The following is a 22,166-nucleotide window of genomic DNA, read 5'->3' as shown; positions in this document are numbered from 1 at the left end:
CAAGTTTCAATTTCAGAACCTATTCAACCCTTTCAAATTGTTTAATGGGGGGCATATGGGGGGCCATGTAGGCAGGGGACATACACGCTTGTTGGAATTTAACCTGATCTTACACCAAGGGCCAAGCTACATGTCATGATAAGCACATTTTACAATGAGCACACTTCAGGGCAAATTTCTGTTCAGGTGGTGGTAGTGGTGGGAAAGACTTAAATCCTGTCCCAGCCATTTCCCCTTCAAAACAAAACTGGTCAGCTGAACGAAGATGGGGAAACCTGATGCCATGGACCAGTTGGATATAGAGGAATGGTGGGAAGAACCGGCTGGGGAACTCTCAAGGGTAGAAAACTCAGACTTAGGAGATTGGTGGTGGGAGGATGAAGAGTGGTCAGAGAAAGAAGAGGGAGACAACCGGGAAAGAGCTTTCCTATAAGAGGGACCAAGTGTGATTTTCGGATATGATTTTCACTCCATACATCTCATTTAGAAATTAAATTGCACACTTAATCCAAGAGTATGACTACGGCAAAGAGATCCCGCCCCATAAGACTCTCAGCAGACTTTCGAATATTAAGAGTGGCTGTATTTAAGCCCCTCTCTACAGCTGTATTTAAGCCCCTCTCTACAGCGGGTGGCGCTGTGGGTTAAACCACAGAGCCTAGGACTTGCCAGACAGAAGGTTGGCGGTTCGAATCCCACAATGGGGTGAGCTCCTGTTGCTCGGTCCTTCCTCCTGCCAACCTAGCAGTTCAAAAGCAAGTCAAAGTGCAAGTAGATAAATAGGTACTGCTCCGGCGGGAAGGTAAACGCCATTTCCATGCACTGTTCTGGTTTGCCAGAAGCGGCTTAGTCATGCTGGCTACATGACCCGGAAGCTGTACGCTGGCTCCCTCAGCCAATAAAGTGAGACGAGCCCCACAACCCCAGAGTCGGTCACGACTGGACCTAATGGTCAGAGGTCCCTTTATCTTTACCTACAGATCTGTAGAGAGCTGATTGGCCAGAGAACCAGAGTTTCACAGAAGTGTCTCTAGAAGCCTCTTTCAGTTCATGGAAATATAAAATGTGTGAGGGACAGAAAAGAATATGTTGCTTTGTGGGTGGGATTTTTTTGGGGTGGGGGTGGGTGGTTAAAAACTGCCTAACATTCTTATTGAGAGGGCTGTGTCCCAGTAGCCCTAGTGGAAAAGCCTCCTTGTTGTGCTGTTGGTGGAGGAACACTTTTGGCACTATGTATAAAATCGTAGAGCTGAAAGGGATGCCACAGGTCATCTAGTCCCAAACCCATGACCCTGGGATTATGGTTCATTCTTCTCTGTTTGTTTTTATGGCATTTTTGTATTTTACATCTTTGTAAGTTGCTTTGAGAATCTTTTACTGGAAAAGGAATAAATTATTATTATTAATGTAAGTGTGTGTGTGTGAGAGAGAGAGAGAGAGAGAGAGAGAGAGAGAGAGAGAGAGAGAGAGAGAGAGAGAGAGAGAGAGAGAGAGAGATTTATAACTATACAGTCCCTGTATGTAGGTTGTACTGTGTTTTCCTAATAATCAAATGATACCATGGTATTAAGTAGAGTTCACAGGAATGCTGCCATTGGTGCATTCCCAGTCTGCTAGCACATTTTTCTGGTGCCTCGGTAGGCTACCAGCAGTGAAGTAATAAATGCTGTTTGTTTATATATAAGCTTGTTTTGTGGCAATGGTATAAATTCCACCCAAACGTTCTGGGAGCTTGCCAGCTATTGAAATTAAAGTAAATTACTGTAGGTTCTCTCAAATAATTTTTTCCCTGGGACCTTAAAAACGTTTACTAACAAAAATATAGTACTTTTATTCCTGAGCATCAATATTGATTTTCCCTTTATTATTTTTAGATTTATATTTCTGTGTCTTGATTAAGATTCAGCTCACACTGCAGTTTATAATAGACTGACTACAGTATTTATCATCCTTCAAAAACTCCCTGTAAGATATATCTTTCCCCAAGGCAGCTCATTTTCAGTATGAGGTGACTGGGAGTTGACTCTTATATATATATATATATTTTAAAAAAGTGCACACATTAATTTAATTCCCCATTCCCCCTGCTTTGTCTCTTGTCTCCAATTTTGCCACTCTGGCTTAGTTATAGCATGTTTATCTCTTTACCGGATGCTGTATCTTTATTGCCTCTTACAAAATGGGCATTACTAAAAGATGAATCTCTTACTGCTTTGTGCATTGTCTCCACAGCACAAATTCTAAATTCATTCTCAGTGTAATCTGGTATTCTTAGCAGCTCGCTGTCAAAAGCAGTGACTTCAATGTGTGACAAATACAAATGGTAGAAAATAGGTATTTTTAAAGACAGAATGTGAGGGATGTGTTGGAATTGAACTATTATAAAGTATCATTCATTCATGGGTCTCAAATGTCTCTTTATATAAGGTGCATCAATTGCCTTCCTAACCAGGCAGTGAAGAGTGGTTTCAAAGCAGCGTTTGATGTTGCTTCTATTTCAGCTCTTGTCAGGTGACACAAGAGAGCCAATAGGCATCTTTCTGGTGGAAACTCTGCTCTGGCTGCTGAGTCTGAGCAACTTGTTCCTTGAGTTGATTTCAGTGCCCATACTTGCCTGCCTGTCCACCTGTTGCTCGTTTTTTTCTCCAGACTAGACAAAGTCATTCCTACTATTATTCCCTGTAGGGAGCTTTCTGGGTGGAAAGTACTCTTCTCACAATTAATTGAAGCACATAACATGCTGTCCGCACACATCACATGCACCATGAATATTTTTTAACTTTTCTTGTAAGGGCGGGGCCTGAATTTGAGACACTCTTGGCATGGCTATAGGACTTGATGCCCTCCCTCCCATGACGTATAATACTTTTTATTCAAAAAATGAACTCTATTCACGTGGAGGAAGCCTAAAAGGCCATTCACTGTTAATAACTCATTTTCAAATTGCCCCCCTTAAGAATCAAATTGCTCTCCGGTGGGACGTGTGCCCCACGTTGGGAACCATGGGCCTAGACCATCAGGGATGGGGAACCTCTGACCTTTCAGATGTTCTTGGACCAAAACCTCCCATCTTCCTTGACCATTGACCATTCTCCAGTGAGAACTGGAGTCTATCACCAGCTGGAGGACCACAGCTTCACCATTCCTGGTTTAGAGATGTGAAGGTTTGGGGGGAAACCAGAAAATATGGAGTGGGGACACACACACCCCCCATTTTTCTGCAACCCCATCCTCATTTTTCTGGTTTTCTCTCAGGCCTTCTCATCTCTATTCCCAAATGCCAGGAATTCTGTAACCTTATCTTTGTAAAAGCTGCTCCAGCACAGAAACAACCACGAATAAGCTTAACTCTCCTATTTCACATAAGAGGCACATTTAAAAAGAAGAATGCGCCTTCCATTTATTTTCCTTGCAGAATAACCAGCCATAGGAAAAAGTAGCACAAGTCTGGCACACTTGTCCCTCCCTCCCATCTCCCCCAGCATACTTTGCTCTCAGCATTTCTGGATGTGCAGGAAACTCCCTGTGCCATGGCTTTCATCGGTAAATGGTCTGAGATAGTATGACAACCCTTGGCTCCAAATGTCCGCAGTCAACAGTTTGCCACCAAATATTAATGCAGAGAGAAGCTTCCCATGATAAATGGACTCTCCAGTGCATTGAAATTTAGTGCCAGAAAAGAACAAAGGGGAAGAAATGCTGAGGAATTAGCATTCAGGGAAAAGGAAGGAAGGAAGGAAGGAAGGAAGGAAGGAAGGAAGGAAGGAAGGAGAGAGAAAGTGAGGTTTAGTGGGAAATTAAGGAACCATCATAAGTATGAAAAAACGACAATCCCGCAATAATTTTCAAGATGAAGCCCCAAATTATTTTTAACATGAAACAATAGTGCATCTCATAAAAACTGTTGTGGATCAACGAACTGAGATTTGGCCTTACCCAGAGGTTTCTCAGGGAGGAACTCAATGTACTGTTAAGGAGATCTTTCTGTCAGCACGAGCATTTCAGCTTGCCAGACAGAACAATTTCCCCTCTCCTCCACCTGGGCTCCCCCAATGCATGCAGAGCCAATTTTATTTGGGGGGGGCATGCAGGAGGAGGAGGAGGAGACACAAACAAACCCTGTTGTGCTAGTGGAAAAAAATCCTTATGCGGGCTTCCACTAGCACAACCCATTAATTGAATCTGGCCACTGAAAAGTTGCACTGTTCTCAGGCCTACTGCTACATATTGTTATGCTTTGGGAGGGTTTGGGAGGGTAGGCTGTATGCCTGAGCCCCCTTCTGATTCCTGCATCCAGTACCGATTCAATTTCTGGAATAGCCTGGCTAGCTTTGGATGAGGTAATGGCCCTTTAAGTATGGGGCACTAAGGTAACAAAGTGGCTCTGTGCCAGAAGGCAAATAGATGGGGGGGCCCTCCCTCAACTCACTGATAGTTAGAAAGACAAAGGGCAGAGTTGAGTTATGTCAGCTAGAAGAAGTAGGTTGGGAAGCCAAGGAGACAGAACCATGCCCAAGTCCTCTTTGAATCCAAGGCTGTGACTATGGGAGAAACAAGACGCCACTTGGGGGTCTTGCTGCAAACTGTCCCTCCTAGGCTCAGGTTGTATAAAGGTAAAGGTAAAGGTACCCCTGCCCATACGGGCCAGTCTTGCCAGACTCTGGGGTTGTGCGCCCATCTCACTCAAGAGGCCAGGGGCCAGCGCTGTCCGAAGACACTTCCGGGTCACGTGGCCAGCGTGACATCGCTGCTCTGGCAAGCCAGAGCTGCACACGGAAACGCCGTTTACCTTCCCACTAGAAGTCGGTCCCTATTTATCTACTTGCACCCGAGGGTGCTTTCGAACTGCTAGGTTGGCAGGCGCTGGGACCAAGCAACGGGAGCGCACCCCGCCGCGGGGATTCGAACCGCCGACCTTTCGATCGGCAAGCCCTAGGCACTGAGGCTTTTACCCACAGCGCCACCCACGTGCCTCAGGTTGTATATATGTGTGTAAATACACCATATATCATAAAGACATCACAGCCTCTGCTGTCCCTCATTCTGAAGGAAATTGAACCCTGGCTAAGCATCTGGAACCCCTGGAATCTCACACCGCTCAGAGATTGAGGTGGCATGCTGCAATATGTAAAGTGGAAATAGAAGCAATATCTCTGCCAGGGATGTTTGGAGAATGAAGATTTTTATATGAGAGGATTTATGCATATACTTTTGCATCGTGTGCATGATTGATGAATAATGTTCAGATATTGTGAAGTATAACCTACTTTGGGACATAATCTAGGCTGGGAATCAATAATGTCAGTGCAGTTCCATGGAAGCAGAAAATCTCTATGTGGCTCCGGTCCACCCATCAATTAAACTATATGGTACTTGACTTAAAACTCTTGAATGCAATTCACTTTAACTTTTAACACTACAAAGGGAAGTTCCACACTTAAACATCTCATTCATGGAGACTCATCGGCTCCTGAGATGTGTACTCATGGGAGAATGGCACTTCATATGCCACAGCAAAATCACACACTCATTCCTCTGTCATACTGATATTAATTGCTGTGTGGGGAAAATAAAATATGAAGCAGTCATGATCCTAATAGAAGGTGTGCAGTTTATGTGACCAACATTTCAAAAAATTAAAAACAGACAACAGACATGGGACAACCGGGGTGTGGATGAGCCCTAAGTGACTATAATGTGTATCAAAGCATCATCATCATCTCTGATAACCACCTAGAATAGCCAAATTTGGTTATCAGTTTGGGAATCAAATAAGGCTGGACTCAGAGAACTTCTCAGGTACAGAGAAGTATATTACTGTACTTTGTCATTTTAAAAAATAAAACAAAACAACAGCAACAGACTATAGTGGTACCTTGGGTTAATTCGTTCCGGAGGTCCATTCTTAACCTGAAACTGTTCTTAACCTGAAGCACCACTTTAGCTAATGGGGCCTCCTGCTGCCGCCGTGCCGCCGGAGCACGATTTCTGTTCTCATCCTGAAGCAAAGTTCTTAACCCGAGGTACTATTTCTGGGTTAGCGGAGTCTGTAACCTGAAGTGTATGTAACCTGAAGCGTATGTAACCCGAGGTACCACTATAATAGAGACCTGTGCTCAGAGCTTTCAAGGAGCTGCAGAACCTTGAAAGAGGCCAGTGACAACAAAAACTTCTCTCCCATTGCAAATTACACCTGTGGGGCCCCCATTCTTCACTGGAACTATAGTGGGGGCTAAGAGGTAAATCCCCATTTCCTTCATATGTCATGGTTCATCCCCCTGCCCTGAAATGCCTCCATACGTTTTACAAAAAAACCCACACAATTACCAATTCTCCCATGAACATGGCAAGCAAAGGATCACCACTTTCCCTTTTATATGCAGCTCTTCTCCTGTGTCTGACCTGCAGAAATTAAACAAGTGAACTAAGCATTATTCTTCGCTTTATCTCCATGCCAAGAAAAGTTTCCCTTGCAATTTTATGCTGTTAAAGGCACAGGACCAAGGAAACAATGTGGCGTCTCTAGCCACGCACCAACAGATGCATCTATTTGGGAATCTTTGTCGGGGCCAAACTCTAGCACTGTCGGCAGCTTCTGAAGTCATTGTAGTCCGCTGCCAACTACCCCTGACATCCTGTCGTGATTTCAGCATGGATAATGAATGAACGGGGACATGCTGTCTCTACTCCAGCTCCCTCTCCTCATTTTGATGCAACAGCAGCCATTCTTCACCACTCACTGGCCCAGAAGCCCCTGCTGTGCCCTGTTGCTGCTGCTGCCTGGGGATTGCTGTCATGTTTCCACCCAGGAAGAAGTAGCTGCATCTAAGCGAAGTGATGGATTGCCCAGGCACTCTACGGAACACCTAGAGGTTCCATTCTCATTCTTCTTCATGAAGGGGTGTTGAAAGCGAGCTGTTCTAATTTGATTTGGGATCTGCGTTTAAGTAGCAGAGAATTCTTCAAAAAAACAATTTGGATAAAAGTGGTGCTGCAGATGGTGTGTTCCAGGAGCCCCGAACAAGAAAACAACATGCCAGTGCTATTAATTAGAAACCTCAAATGAGGTTTGCCTTGAAATTAACACCTTTTTATTGCATCTGCTTGCACCTAAACATCTGAAGAATTAAAAAGTGCTTGCCAGTCTCAGTTCTCCTGGTTCCAGAGAACGAGAGAGGTGAAAGAAAAGTTAAATCACAGCAAGGATGGAATATGTCATAAGCTCAGATCACCCAGCCTACCAAGAAAACAGCAATACAGTGGTACCTTGGGTCAAGAACTTAATTCGTTCTGGAGGTCCGTTCTTAACCTGAAACTGTTCTTAACCTGAAGCACCACTTTAGCTAATGGGCCACCTGCTGCCACCATGTCACTGTGCGGTTTCTGTTCTCATCCTGAAGCAAAGTTCTTAACCCAAGGTACTATTTCTGGGTTAGTGGAGTCTGTAACCTGAAGCACCTGTAACCCGAGATACCACTGTATTCTCCTACACACTGAAAGAGCAAATGAGCTCGACTGGCAAAGCCTAGGAAAGACCTGAACATTTCTCCATCTAGTCCTGAAGTGGAGATCAGTTCCAACCACTGCAACTCCAAGTCACTAGGATGCCTTGACCAGAAACTCAAAGCAGGAACTAGGTATGAATTCAATTCAGGATAGTAGCTTAGCACCACCTGGCAATTATTGTCCCTGGAAACCTGGCACTCTGTGCAATGGCAGAGCTCTGGTTCTGGGAATCAGAAGGCTGGGTTCATGACCCCTCCCTCCCTGGTCATGAACCAGTTGTCTACAGGACTTTGACACTTGCCATGGGTTAATGCACATTGGGACTTCCTCTAGGTTTTTCTTGGTATTTGCCACCAGCCACTTATATCCTATCCCCCCCCCACTCCAAAGGCAGAGAGTCCCTCCTAATGGCTTAAGAGGGTAGACTGTGGGTGGGTTCTCCTCTTCCTTTCGGAATGGAGTTATTCCAATTTCCCAGTCCCCACTTCTAATCTGGCCAGCAATGTTTATAGAGCGCAGGTGGGGGATGTGGTGCCATCCGGTGATGACTGGACTGCAGCTCCCATGGTTCCTGACCGACAGCCATCCTCACTACGGCTTTTTATAGAACATGTAGGCACTCAGGGTTGCTCTTGCTTTTTAATTGCATCATACCAGACTAGAATGTTTGCCAATGAAGTACCTTAACCACAGAAAGTACCTTAACCGCAGAAAGAGGAATGCATTGGCAGAACAAGCAATTTAGACAAAAGGAACTACAAGAGAATTTGACTATTCCACTTTGGCTCAAGCATTACATTAATTTGCAGAGCTGGTCCTAAGACTTAATTACTGGGCTAAAAAGACAGGGTGCTTCTCTCTTGACATTAAAGGACATTGACAGCATTTCCTCAGGATGGGCAGTGTCTGACACAAAGCCCCATCATGGGAAGACTGCCTTCTCTCTCTCTCTCTCTCTCTCTCTCTCTCTCTCTCTCTCTCTCTCTCTCTCTCTCTGTTCAAAGCTGGAATGTTTCCTTATAGGAAGGCACAAGGGCTTAGCTATTTGCCAATTTGGGATCAACACTGCCAAGACTGGGCATTAATTACCAAGGGCAGATGAGAGAGGAGAACAGGGAGAACTATCTGTCCAAACAGATATTCCTTTAGCTATCACCACTTAACTGAGCGTTGTTTAGGTGAGCAGAAAGATGCATCCTGTGCTGAAGGCACTTCCCTAAAGCACTCCTGGTCTAGAATTAATCAGGGAATCAAGGGGTCAGCTCTTCTTTTCTTCTGGCTTATAAGTAACTAGTGTATCTGCATGTATCCCTTAGAAAAACTAAGCAGCCATTTTGTCTAGGCAGCACAGACATGGCCTTTCTCTCCTGCAGCAGGGTTCAATTAAGCTAAGGGAGCCACTGGCGGAGGAAGAGGAGTGCGGGGGGAGTGCACCACCCCCGGCAGCGCAATCCCAGTGGGGTGCCATCACGGCTGCCCCCTTCCCGTTCTGGGCACCATGCCCCGCAGTTGGCGTGCCAGGGCACACGGCACACCCCCAGGATGTGTGCCACGCCCTTGAGGGCAGCATGTCACGCCCTTAGGACACGCTCCAGCCCCGCCTGCTCTCTGTCCCCCGGTGCCAGAGCATGAAGCTCCACCACTGAAGGGAGCACTGTGGTAGCAGGTGCAGTGGTTTCTGCTCTGGTGACAAGACATTACTACTTGTTATAACATCATGACAGGCATAATAGGCCACAAATGCAACTGTCAAATTCCCACTCAGTTAAGAAGCTCTCTGGGTGACCTTGGTCCAGTCAACATCTAAGCTAACCTATTTTACAGGGTTGAAGTGAGGATAAAATGGGGAGGGGGGGCAGTATATTTGAATGAGAAACTACCTAATTCAGGCGTCTCAAACCAATATGTGAACTAAAACACAGCCACCTTCACATTTCAGATTTTAGAATGCAGTTCTCATACAAAACCAATGTGTTAAAAAAAAGGGTGTTTATCAGGGGAAAGTATGCATATAACTACATATATTGGTGAAGATAATATACAAAAATATTAGGGTACATTCAGTGGTTTTCTTCTAGAAAAATAGGTTCTGGTAGTCACCATGAAGTTGTTACAGTAAGCACCACACTTTTAAACAACAAAAAGAGGTTCCGGTACTGCATACCCTTCCCCCCCCCCCCCCGCCACCCAATTCATCTTTATTGGTTTTTAGCAACAGAAATGCTTTCTTAACGTAAAATCACAGTAAAAAGTTTCAGTTTCAGTTATATACCAGCGATAGAAGACCTTCATGTAGTTTTCCTTACCCTTGAGTACCCCCTGGGGGGGGGAGCACTGGGTACATTAGTCACAACTATATACCAAAGTGTGCTTCTACAGAGAAATTCACACTAAATTGCTGCTGAATTTTCATGGTGAGCTTTTTTAAAAAGAACTGAAGATTGCTGCAGAAACATGGAGAAATGAATTTAAGATTGGAAAAATGAGAAACTGAGGAAAACCAAAGTTGGCATATTCATTTCTCCTTACCCTGAACTCCAGTTATCTAGGATAAAAAGGTAACAAAGAAAACAAAGACATCCGAGTTCTGGGACAAGTGCCAAATTCAGTGAAACTATTTGTCAGAAGAGACCTGAAGAATACCCTGGATTCCTTATGCACTTTGCATACAGGTGTATCCATAGCATGTAGGTAAGGAGCTGCTCTCCCTAGATAGCCATCATAGGCAGCAGGCTAGATCCCACTGGATCCTGAACCCATGACTTGGGAATATCAAGCAGCTGTTCTTACACATTCATATGCCATCCTTTCACACAAACAGCATTTGGGAGTAAGCTTTGTTGTCTGCCATTTCTTTTTCTGATGTTCTTGGCTGTTTCAATGTTTTATATATTGATTTTTGCTGTTTAAACGTGGTCATGGGTTTTAATTAATTTTATTTGACTGGCTCGGCACCCCACTTTCAGACACCCAACTGAAAAGCAGTATAGAAATTTCGCAAACAAGCAAACAAACATCCGTGCACCCACTCGAGCAGTTGATCAATAAACTGAAAATCCTGCCAACAGCATCCAGCCCCATCTGTTTCTAGGCCTTGCACTCTAATAGTCCCTTACATCCTTGAGAATTTTTAAAATGTTCATAGCCGTTCTGTAATGCCTTCATAACAAAGCAAACAGCTAGGGAGAACTTGTTTCAAATCAGCTGAAAACCATTTAACTAATAAATCCAGAGGTTTCAAATGCCTTCATTTACTTCAAGATTATTATTGTTACTATTTGGTCAAGTGCATCTGAGTTTAGAGATGGAAATAAACACCCTATTTTTCCACAAATCTACGTGATCTGGGAATTTGAATGTGCCACTTCATTTGTCTCTCTACCACTGTATAAAAGGGTAAAGGGACCCCTGACCATTAAGTCCAGTCGTGGCCAACTCTAGGGTTGCGGTGCTCATCTTGCTTTATTGGCCAAGGGAGCCGGCGTACAGCTTCTGGGTTATATGGCCAGCATGAGTACACTGCTTCTGGTGAACCAGAGCAGTGCACAGAAACTCTGTTTACCTTCCTGCTATTTACTGTAATTCTTGCTCTATAAGACTCACTTTTTTCCTCCTAAAAAGTATGGGGAAATGTGTGTGCGTCTTATGGAGCGAATGCAGGCTGCGCAGCTATCCCAGAAGCCAGAACAGCAAGAGGGATTGCTGCTTTCACTGCGCAGCGATCCTTCTTGCTGTTCTGGCTTCTGAGATTCAGAATATTTTTTTCTTGTTTTCCTCCCCCAAAAACTAGGTGCGTCTTGTGGTCTGGTGCAAATTCTAGAGTGAAAAATATGGTATCTACTCGCACTTTGACATGCTTTCGAACTGCTAGGTTGGCAGGACCTGGGACCGAGCAACGGGAGGTCACCCCGTCGTGGGGATTTGAACCACTGACCTTCTGATTGGCAAGTCCTAGGCTCTGTGGTTTAACACACAGCACCACCTGCATCCCCCTACCACTGTATGAAGTGCCCTAAATGATTATCCAGAGCTAGCTTTGACTTCTCATATAGATAACTTCCTTAACCCATTTATAGGTCATAACATTTCTGGTGGCCTGAATGTCTGTTTCCCTTTCAAAGATTAGAAGAAGAAGAAAATCAATCATGCCAGGGAGTGTTGGTGCTGGCTTGCACTCATGATTGAGAGGGCTGATGTCACATGCACAGCGCCCTGATATCACACAACATCATGACATCACAAGCACGACATCGTGACGTCCAACACGTGATGTTGCATGACATTGTGAGATTGCTGCTGGATATTGAGGGGGCTGAGCCCCTCCTTAAAACTTTAGGGGTCTAAAGTTCCTCTGCCCACAGAGCTGGCGCCCCTGCCAAGGAGACCTTAGATCTAGCGGCCAACAAGCTTTCAGATGGAGAAAAGTGTGGCTGGTGGGGTGAGGAGGAGGAGAAGGAGGAGAGTTTGCCAAAGCAAACCTGCAGTCAACTGAATACTCTGCCATCCAGTTATTTGCTACTAACTTAATCAAAGCTTAACTTCAAAGCAGATTGCTGCTGCATTATAGAGGAAATTGGCAGCTCTCTCTTTCGAAAGCAGGCTTGGACCATTGAACTGGAATGAAGCCAAAGACCAGGGGCTTATTAAGTCCTTTGCTTCTTATTGGGGCTTAGAAGAAGTAATGGTGTGCAGATATCTCTCTGTACTACAACCCCTGCAGGGAAAAGAAAATAAGATAATTGGGAAGGAGCAAGACTGGGCACCACCATCGATTTCAGCTGCATAGTCCAGATAAAAAGCAGCTTAGCACCTTTGGAGCTCTCAATGGTGCTGTATTGTATCATACAGCAACGCAATTTTCAGCACTTTCCCTGTGTGTGTGTGTGTGCTACAACCAAAATGCATTAACTTCATAAAACCTTCTCATACGTTATTGATGTCCAATATCTGCTAAATATTCAATGTCTCAACGCCTGAAGTCAATTTTGACTTCCAATATTTGATAGACTATGCATGCTATTTAATATCTATTTGATGATTGATTGTATTAATATTTGACCTTCAGTCATTCCTAACCTATATTCTATAGCCGACAGCAAGAGCATTTGATATTCTGCATGTAATATGCACATTCAGGAGCAATTCCATACACTTTTACCAGAGAATGATTCCAGTGGGGTTTACGTCTTATTAGACTTGCACAGGATTGTGTTGTCATCCTGGCTGGTTTGAGTTATTCCAGAGTGAGACTTGAAGAGCTACAAAAACCTGCAAAATCTGTTTCACCTGAGACCTTGGGAAGACAGGAAATTAGCATGAGTATCACCTCTAAGTCCCTGAAAGCCTATTCAGAGGCAGTTTTAGGGTAGCATGGCCAGTTCAGCAGTACCAGGTACCAGAGCTGCAGGGGGCGCTGCAACAACAATGTAGAGTGGAGCATAAGAGACAGGGGTGCCATATTTTAGCATTTCACAGGCTAAAATTTGAGAGCCCAAAGTCTGCCACTGGCCTGTTGACCTCCCACCTGGAAAGGCTTTTGCTTCATTTAAATTCCAGTGAAATTGAGTATGACAGGATAGTTGTGAAAAAAGAAAGACCCATTAATTTTATTGAGGTCACTTCAGCCCAACTAACTTTCTTCAGATTGGAGCCACTGTTTGTTCACAGCCAAAGTAAGCAAGGGAAATTTATTGTCTGAATACACAAAATACTTTGAAGTGGATAATGAGCGAGAAAGAGAGGGGAGGGAGTTTGTTTGTTTGTTACTAGAAGATTGTGGTGTTAATTACTTTGGATATTAACTTTGTTCCATGACAGTGCCCAACTTTTTTGTTCTTCAAAAAATGTTGTTTCCATTGTTAACAATTGCACAGTCATCAGAAACTAACCATGCACACTCTCAAGAGCTAGATCAAGTTGAAATCAAATTAAAAGCTCTACATTTCAAAACACGCAGTCAATCCATCATACAAATTAACTGACGTTGTTAGCCTTAGTAAAAACTGAATTGCACTTCCAGTCATTATTTTAAAACCAATCATTTATGTGGAGGTAATTAGTCATTTTATGGTGCCTACAGAATTTCTGATTCCATTCCTTATGGAGATGCTGTTTGATAGTAACTTATTAAAGGGTATTTACCTCCCTACCCACACAGTCCGCAGCTGATTCTTGGATCAGATTCCCCCGGATAAATAATTTATTTAACTGGATTGCTCAAGATCAAGCCTGTGATTGAAGCTCAAAACCCTCCACTCTCTAATACTAAATGGCAATAGGAAAAACCCACAATTGAAAACCTAGTGCTATTGAAGAGAGTTGCCCACTGGAGAAATAGACCTTACAATTAACATTAATGATACAGTAGCTGTGGCACCACTCATCAGTGCCCTTGGCCCTTCTCCATCACTTGCAGGGAGCAATACTGAAACCTTGCTTGCTAAGCAAGGTGGACCATTAACCATGAAGGTAATGTCCGGTTCTCCAGTTAAAAAATAGCAACCCATCTAATGATTTAAGCAAGGGACAGGGAATCGATGGTCTTCCAGGTGTTATTGGGCTCTAGCCAGCGGTGTGCGGTCAGTGGACTAGAGGCACTAGGTTAATCCCCTAAATGTTTCGCTGGCACCTCCTTCTCAAAGCCTGGAAAGCTTCTGCCTGGCTTAGAGAGGGAGGCACAATGCTCCAGTGAGTCCAGAAGCCCTCCTGCCTCCTTCCCAAAGCCCAGGAAGCTTCTGTCCAGTTTAAGGAGGGAGGTGAGATGTTCACTTCTGTGACCCTCCCCGCCCCACCGCATCACCCTCACAAGCAGGCGGCTCTGGCCCAACTGTTCTCCTTCGAAAAAAATCACCACATGCCACTGCCTTCAGCTCCCATTAGCCCCAACAAGAACAGCCAACAGTAAGAGACTGTGGAAGTTGTAGCCCAAGAACGCCAGTAGGGCCACAAGTTGACCACTCCTGAATTAAGCTATATTCCTGAACCCATAATATGCCATCAGAATCAAAGAGCTGAGGAATCGGAGCATGCAGCAGCTGGAGTAATCAGTCCATATGAACTCCATATGCAGATCTGGGTCTCACCCACTTCTTGGATCCAGGAAAAGAGGAACCTGTATCAATGAATGCTTCAGGCCAATGTTTCATATCTACTGGTACTACTAACCTGTCCATAGGGAAATGTGTCTCCTCCCCTTTCCGGAAGTCCGTGCTATTCTCCAGCCTGGCTAGCACATCCATCCTCTTCACCATCATCTCCAGCATGTCACTCATCTTCCGCAGCACCCCTCTGGACTCCAGAGCACCCATCACTGCAGCCAAACAAAAAAGCAAGAGGAAAGGTAAGCACAGTCTGCAGTGGTCCTCAGGAGGCAGCAGAAAAGCATTCAGACAGGTGTGTGAAGCTGAAAGTCAACAATTAATTTTATAGTGGAAAGGGTCGTAGTGGGGTGTGCAGCGGTGTGTGTGTGTGTGTGCAGTATTGCTTGAATAATGTAATACTTTCCAGGAGGCTGCATCCAGCTAAGTGACACTTTGTGCACTTGGGGTGTGCGTGGTCCAAATGAATACAGTGGTACCTTGGATTACAGATGCTTCAGGTTACAGACTCTGCTAACCCAGAAATAGTACCTTGGGTTAAGAACTTTGCTTCTGGACGAGAACAGAAATCGTGCGGTACCTCAGGTTAAGAACAGTTTCAGGTTAAGAACAGGCCTCCAGAACGAATTAAGTTCTTAACCCGAGGTACCACTGTAAAAAATCCCTGTTCATGTTGATTAACTTCAACAGGTTTACTCTGAGTATGTATAGTGCTGTATATAGTATTGTATATTTAATATTATATTATATTATATTATATTATATTATATTATAATTATATTATATTATATTATATATTTTATATTATTTTCACAACATAAATAATATAAATGATTCAGTATATCTAACATTTAGGCTGCAATCCCAGTGTGTATGCACCTGGGTGTAAGTCCCATTGAATTCCCTGGGAGTTACCTCTGAGTAAACATGCTCTGGAGTGCATTATAGAGGTTATCAGCTTCCATCACATAATGTGTCTGTACTAAGAGCCTTTAGCACAATGGTTGAATATCAGTGCCTATTAACTCAAGGGTGGGTTTGGAGTAAATGCACTGATACACTCAGGCACTACATTGCATGAAGATAAGGTGTCATCTGCCATGTTTTATGCTGACCCTGCTTTAAAAAAAAATGCTGACCCTACCATTTTATGCTGACTCTACCATTTTTTAAAAAACAAAACCCTGCCCTTTAAACACTGGGGTGACCTGGTGAGTCACCCTGAAGCTACACCTATTGCCTTTTATTTTCTCTCTTTTGGTAATGCACAAGAGACCTTATGATGAGGTTAGAGGGCAGAGAATTAGTTCCTATTGCATAATGCTAATACTCATTAAACCTATCATTCCACTCTCATAGACTCCTTTTAAAGAAGGTACAACACATTTTCATTTACACAGCAGCAGGGGTTAGAGCCTGCTGAGATGCAAACTGACACAGTTATGTAACACATATTTTTTAGCACAAAACACAGATCCACAACCAGAAGCTGAATTTCTGGATGTCCCAGACAAGCAAAGCAAACAATCACCAAGTTACAATTGTCTTGGAGTAAGGATACAATGGCAAGAAAGTATATCGTGGATTTTGATGTATTTTAATGTGTCGACTTGAAATGTACTTGCTCTGGTGTGAACCACACTGGAGTAATCAAACAGTGGTATAAGAATATCATTGGATTTGTGTATTTCCTCCATGAAGCACAGGAACCCTATCAGTAAGAATCTTGGCTATCCTATCATAAATAGAGACTTATGGAATCATTCAGCTAAAACTTCTCGCTATTTTGATTCATGCAGAAGGCAATTCGCTACAAAGCTGAACTCCACTCACCGGGGATGACAGCCCTGTTTTTGTTTACATTGTCACTTTTCCTGGGTAGAGAGGTTTTGCTAGGGTTGCCAACTTATTTCTGAGCTCTGCTCCAGTGCCTTTAAGAGCAGCCTGATGTGCAAAAATAAAGCAGGTGACTTTTCCCTATCACTCTATAAACAAGCAAATGGGGTGAGCGGAAGTCACCTCCTTAATTTCTGTATTTCCAGCTGCTCCTAAAGGCACTGTTGCTCCCCCATATGGAATCAGGATGCCACATACCACAATATGAAACACAATTAACTATTTAACTGCCAGATTCCATTTCATTCTTCCGTGCAGGTATCCTGCCTCACTACCTAGTCCTCTCCACTCTGGCTTCAAGCCTTGGGTTTGCTAAAAAAATGGTTCCTTGTTCTGCCTTCCCAAAGCACCTTAGAGATGTGCTGAGGAAGCTCTGACAGCTTCAGCATCACATACCTTGGCAGTAAACCTCATGAGCAGCCAGCAGCTCTAGCACTGCCCAAGGGTGAGCTGGTAAGCTGTAAGAGATTTTGTTTTAGGTAGACCTCTTGTCACTCAAATGCCTCAGGGGTGTGTATACCATCATCAGAAGAAGAAGAGTTTGGATTTGATATCCCACTTTATCACTAACAAAAGGAGTCTCAAAGCAGCTAACATTCTCCTTTCCCTTCCTCCCCCACAACAAACACTCTGTGAGGTGAGTGGGGCTGAGAGACTTCAGAGAAGTGTGACTGGCCCAAGGTCACCCAGCAGCTGCACATGGAGGAGCGGAGACGCGAACCCGATTCCCCAGATTACGAGTCTACCGCTCTTAACCACTACACCACACTGGTAGATTTTTTTCTCTCTATCCCTCCACACTTCTTGATGTGACCTAATTATCTGGAAGCTAAATAAAGTGAAGCAGGCTGAATTCAAACCAAATGAAGCCCCTCATTGATAGTACAAAGGAGATAAAAACAACTCTCTTTTCAGGACCAACCAGAACAAGTGAGCCAAAACAAAGAAGAAAAAATTATGACTAGACCTCAGTAGGGGTTGGGGAAAGAAAGCTCTAAATGCTGCCCAGAAGGGGATCTAGACAACTTAAACAGGTGTGGTCATGCAGTTAAACTTTTCTTAGTTGGGCCAGACCAAACTCAAGAGCCAGGTTTCCCCTTCTTTGCTCCCCTGCTCATGCTACCCCAAGAAGCAAAACACCTCCCTCTGCCGTTTAAAACTCAGCTCCTCAAATGCTTAAGCAAATCATAAGTGGAAGTGGATTCTCAGGGCAGCCATTCGCATAAGCAGCCGCCAGGTCCCTCGAGGACTTCTTCATACATAGTTTTTATTTGCATCTTGCCTTGAGCAATCCCAAATGTTCATGAGCAGCAAAATGGTACTGAATGCACCACAATCCAGTATGGAATAAAATAAAGTTTGCCAAAAGCTTGCAATCAAAATCAAACAAGGAAAGTAGAAGGGAGCGAGCAAGAAGAAAAGCGGAATGATGGAATTATTCAAAAAAGAAATGTGTACCTAATATTTTAAAAAAAATCAAACAAGCCATATAGTTCAGTTGTTCTTCAACCTTGAGGCCCCAGATATTTTGGACTCCCAACTTTCACCACCCTCAGCCAGCTTCGCCAATGATCTGGGATAATGGAAACTGCATCTAGAAAACCAAGTTTGAAGAATACTGCTGTGGGATATATATATAATAGCATTTGATACAGAGTTGACTTGGGGGATGTGCACATTGTTTTTTAAATGAACAGAAGCTCTCTGGCCAAAATCAGCAACTGAAGCTTTTGCAATCAGTCTGTTCCTCTGGAAGAGAACACCTGCCTTTTACAGGCATAGGGCTGCTGTCCATTAAAATTGTGGAAACCCTAATCAAAACACATCCCTGTTTAGAAAAGGGATATTTGGCTATTTAAGACACAACAGTCCTCCAGGAACTGCTTCACTGAAATGAAATAATAATAATAATAATAATAATAATAATAATAATAATAATAATAATTTATTTATACCCCGCCCATTTGGCTGAGTTTCCCCAGCCACTCTGGGAGGTTCCCAATCGAGTGTTAAAAACAATACAGCAGTAAATATTGAAAACTTCCCTAAACTGGGATGCCTTCAGATGTCTTTTAAAAGTAAGATAGATGCTTATTTCCTTGACATCTGATGGGAGGGTGTTTCACAGGGCGGGCGCCACTACCAGGAAGGCCCTCTGTCTGGTTCCCTGTAACCCTCACAATGAGGGAACTGCCAGAAGGCCCTCGGCACTGGATCTCAGTGTCTGGGCTGAACAATGGGGGTGGAGACGCTCCTTCATGTATACAGGACCGAGGCCATTTAGGGCTTTAAAGGTCAGCACCAACACTTTGAATCATGCTTGGAAATGTACTGGGAGCCAATGCAGATCTCTCAGGACTGGTGTTATGTGGTCCCAGTGGCCACTCCCAGTCACCAGTCTAGCTGCTGCATTATGGATTAATTGCAGTTTCCAGGTCACCTTCAAAGAGTTGCATACATTTAATGAAGTAAAAGAAGAGAGGTGTGAAAATCAACCCACTTTACACCCTGGCCTCAATATGCTACATATGCAACAGTGCTTCCAGAGGCGAATTTAGGGCAGCGTGACTGGTTCTGCTGCACTGGGTGCTGAGCCTAGGGAGCACCACAGAGCACCTCAGCTATGATGTAGTGAACTGAGGAGGAAAGAAGTTGAGAGGTGGGTAGCGGGCTCTGAATTTTGGCTTCCCACAGGACACTGCTGAAATAAGAAAGACCCAAGTCTACTCCTGGTGCTCCCAACCAAGTATGTTCTACTCCCTTTCATATGCAATCTGTTCATAGAGATGGAGGAGAAATACAACTCAATTTGCTGTTAAACTCAAGTATCTTCTGCCACAAGCATTGGGGACTGGTGGCCCTCCAGATGTTGTTAGACTCCAATGCCTATCAGCCCCGGCCAGCATGGCCAATGACCAGGGATGCTAGGAGTCCTACAACCAAAGATTCCTTGTCTCTGTTCTCACACATATTTTCATACCAAATGTCATTTTGACGCCTCGCTTCCTATTAGGCGTGGTGAGGTGCATACCATCCCGCAGTGTTACATGCAAAAAACCACAACCTTCATTTTGAACATATGGAAACTTAAAGGGTCACTCACACCCAACCAGATTGCTGTCCCAAGTGGTTTGGTATCTAGTCGATATGTAGGTCACAAAATGTGCCTTACAGGCAATGCACAACTTGCAGGCCGCATGTTGCCCACCTCTGCCATAAATCAGCTTCAAGATGAAGTATTTCTCATATTCTCTAACTTCAAGGTTAATCAGAGCAGTTTCGTTTGCTGGGAAAGACAAGCAAGCACCAATCCTCGGAGACTTGCATGGAGAACAGGCCACCACGTTGTGCTTATGTGGGCTTTAATATATTGTATTTCCAGTATATATCCAACACAAACCCATTACCAGTAGAACTTCCCCAAGGGACACTAGCAACTTGCAGCTCTCAGCATTGCAAAGTCCTGCTCCAGGCTATGTCCTTGTTCATACATCATTTGTAAAATCACACATTCACTTTCTGCTCCACACTCTCTTTAGCTGGCATATGGCAGTGATGTATGATGCAGAAGTGACACCATTAAATTATCTGAATCCCAGGTAGAACTTTTTGTATGTTATATAAACAATAACTGCTGAAAGAAATGAACACGGTGGTTGGAACTGCACAAAATACGCACTCTCAATAGCAAAATAATTCACTCCATGCCAGGCATGTACTTGCATATACAAACACTACATTTCTCAGATGCGGTCAAGGCGCAGAGGTGGTGGGGGGAGGCAGGAGCAATGGCAGATGGCTGCAGAAGAAAGCATTATTACATTCATATTTCACCTTTACTCCAAGGAGCTCAAGCTGTTGTACATCGGTGTTCTTCAACCTTGCATCCCTAGATGTTGTTGGACTGCAACTCCCATCCATCTCCAGTCAGCTTAGTCAATGGTAAGGGATGATAGGAGTTGTAGTCCAACAACATCTGAGGACCCACGGTTGAAGGACATGGGTATACATAGTTCTCCATGCTCAACCATACCCCTTTTATGCTTATGACAAGCTTGTAAGGTAGACTATGTTCTTATTCTCTCAGAGGTAATCACTGGTCCAAGGTCACCCAGGGAGCTTCTTGCAATCTGAATCAGGTCCAACACTACACTACACTACTCTGAACACTGCACTGCATCTACACCTTACCTCTTCTCTCCTTACCTGCTCACCTGCTCCTACCCTAAACCCTTGTGGAATAGGATCCAGGGCAGAGTCCACCTGTCCTGTCCACCTCCATGAATGCAAGCAGCTCTCTTTTCTCCACAGAGATTTTTACAGCCATATCAACCCCATAAATGCAAGTATTCCATGATCAGATTGATACAACAAACTTATCCATTCTATACCAGTTATCATTTGGGGGTAGTTATATGGTTGCTACTTAGATTCATAATATGTGACACCTATATCATACCCCTCAATTGCCCTGATTAAATTGGGACATCCTGTTTTGGGGGTTACCATGCACTCAGCACAGCACTCCCAAACACACAAGATTGCAACCTCACGTGGGTCCTGTGACTTGTGCAGGAGCGCAGCCGGGAAGATACATGTCCCAGCTTTCTGCTTCAACGTATTGGAGGGTGTGTTATATAAAGAGGCAGTTGCCTGTAGCGTTCAAATGAAAAACCCAGCCAAGAATCAAGTCAAGACTTCAATTCATGGGTGTGCTCTCATTCATTGCAGTGACTGGAAGAGGGAAGGCCAGTTCCCCACTGGCCCTTAAAAATAAAGGGAAAAAGAAGAGAAGTGACATTGGGATTAATCACCACCACCCCTTGCACTTACTGTGCAAGTCAAACCTGAGCCATCTAAATCATTGGCTTTAAAAACAGAAACCAGAGCTATCCTTGGAGAGCTTTTTGGAGACAGAGAGAGGCTGAGTCCTTGCCTCCTTTGTAGAGCATGGAGCAAAGCATTTCATCCTGTTCTCAAAGCAATGAAGTAGTTAGATACACTAACATCACTGCCCACAGGATACTCCTAGAGATGGGGTGGGGATATGCTTGGGCTGCTTCTCGCTGCAATTGCACCCAACCCAATGCTTCCAAACTTGCTTTGTGCATTTAAACACAACTCCCAATCAAATGCCATGCTTCTTCAGATTTTGCAAGGACTTTTGGTGTGCAAAAAGTGTGCAAAACATTGTAAATGTTGTACAAAAGATGACTACAAAATATGCATCTTATGGATGTAAGTTAGACAGTGAGTCGCAAACAGAGGATTGTGGCTGGATGCATTTAAAAGTGTGTGTTTATGTAAAAAATGTGTAGAAAATGTACACAATGGGACAGGAGAGGACAGAATAGCATGCAACAGGATGGAGCACACCTATGATCAAAAGGTGATGGAGTTGAGAAGGGCCTTAGCTCAATGGCAAAGCATTTGCTTTGCATAAAGAAGGTCCTGGGATCAGTCCTCACATCTCCAGGTAAGAGTGAGAGTGACCCTTGCCTGATACCCTGGGAAGCCACTGCCAGTCAGTGTAGACAATTCTGGAGCTAGGTGGATCCTGGACCAATAGGTCTGACTCAATTCCTATGAGTTGCTGATCATCTCATTTCCATGTGCTCCTACCCTGGGAGAACCCTTAAAACTGCTCTTTTGAGGCTATTGCTAAGT

At 44.0% G+C, this 22,166-nt stretch overlaps 1 protein-coding gene across 1 annotated transcript in view; it reads right to left on the bottom strand.

Annotated features, from left to right (window-relative positions):
• Positions 1–22,166, bottom strand: part of MGAT5B (alpha-1,6-mannosylglycoprotein 6-beta-N-acetylglucosaminyltransferase B) — a 182,495-nt gene that overhangs the window by 91,034 nt on the left and 69,295 nt on the right. The window contains exon 3 of the mRNA XM_081897547.1: positions 14,671–14,815. Coding sequence (XP_081753673.1) covers positions 14,671–14,815 — 145 coding nt within the window. The remainder of the gene's footprint in view (positions 1–14,670; positions 14,816–22,166) is intronic.

The sequence above is a fragment of the Podarcis melisellensis genome (assembly GCF_964234715.1).
Source record: "Podarcis melisellensis genome assembly, chromosome: 2".
NCBI lineage: Eukaryota > Metazoa > Chordata > Lepidosauria > Squamata > Lacertidae > Podarcis > Podarcis melisellensis.
The sequence above is the reverse complement of the archived record's forward strand: the minus strand, read 5'-3'. Positions and strand labels throughout refer to the sequence as shown.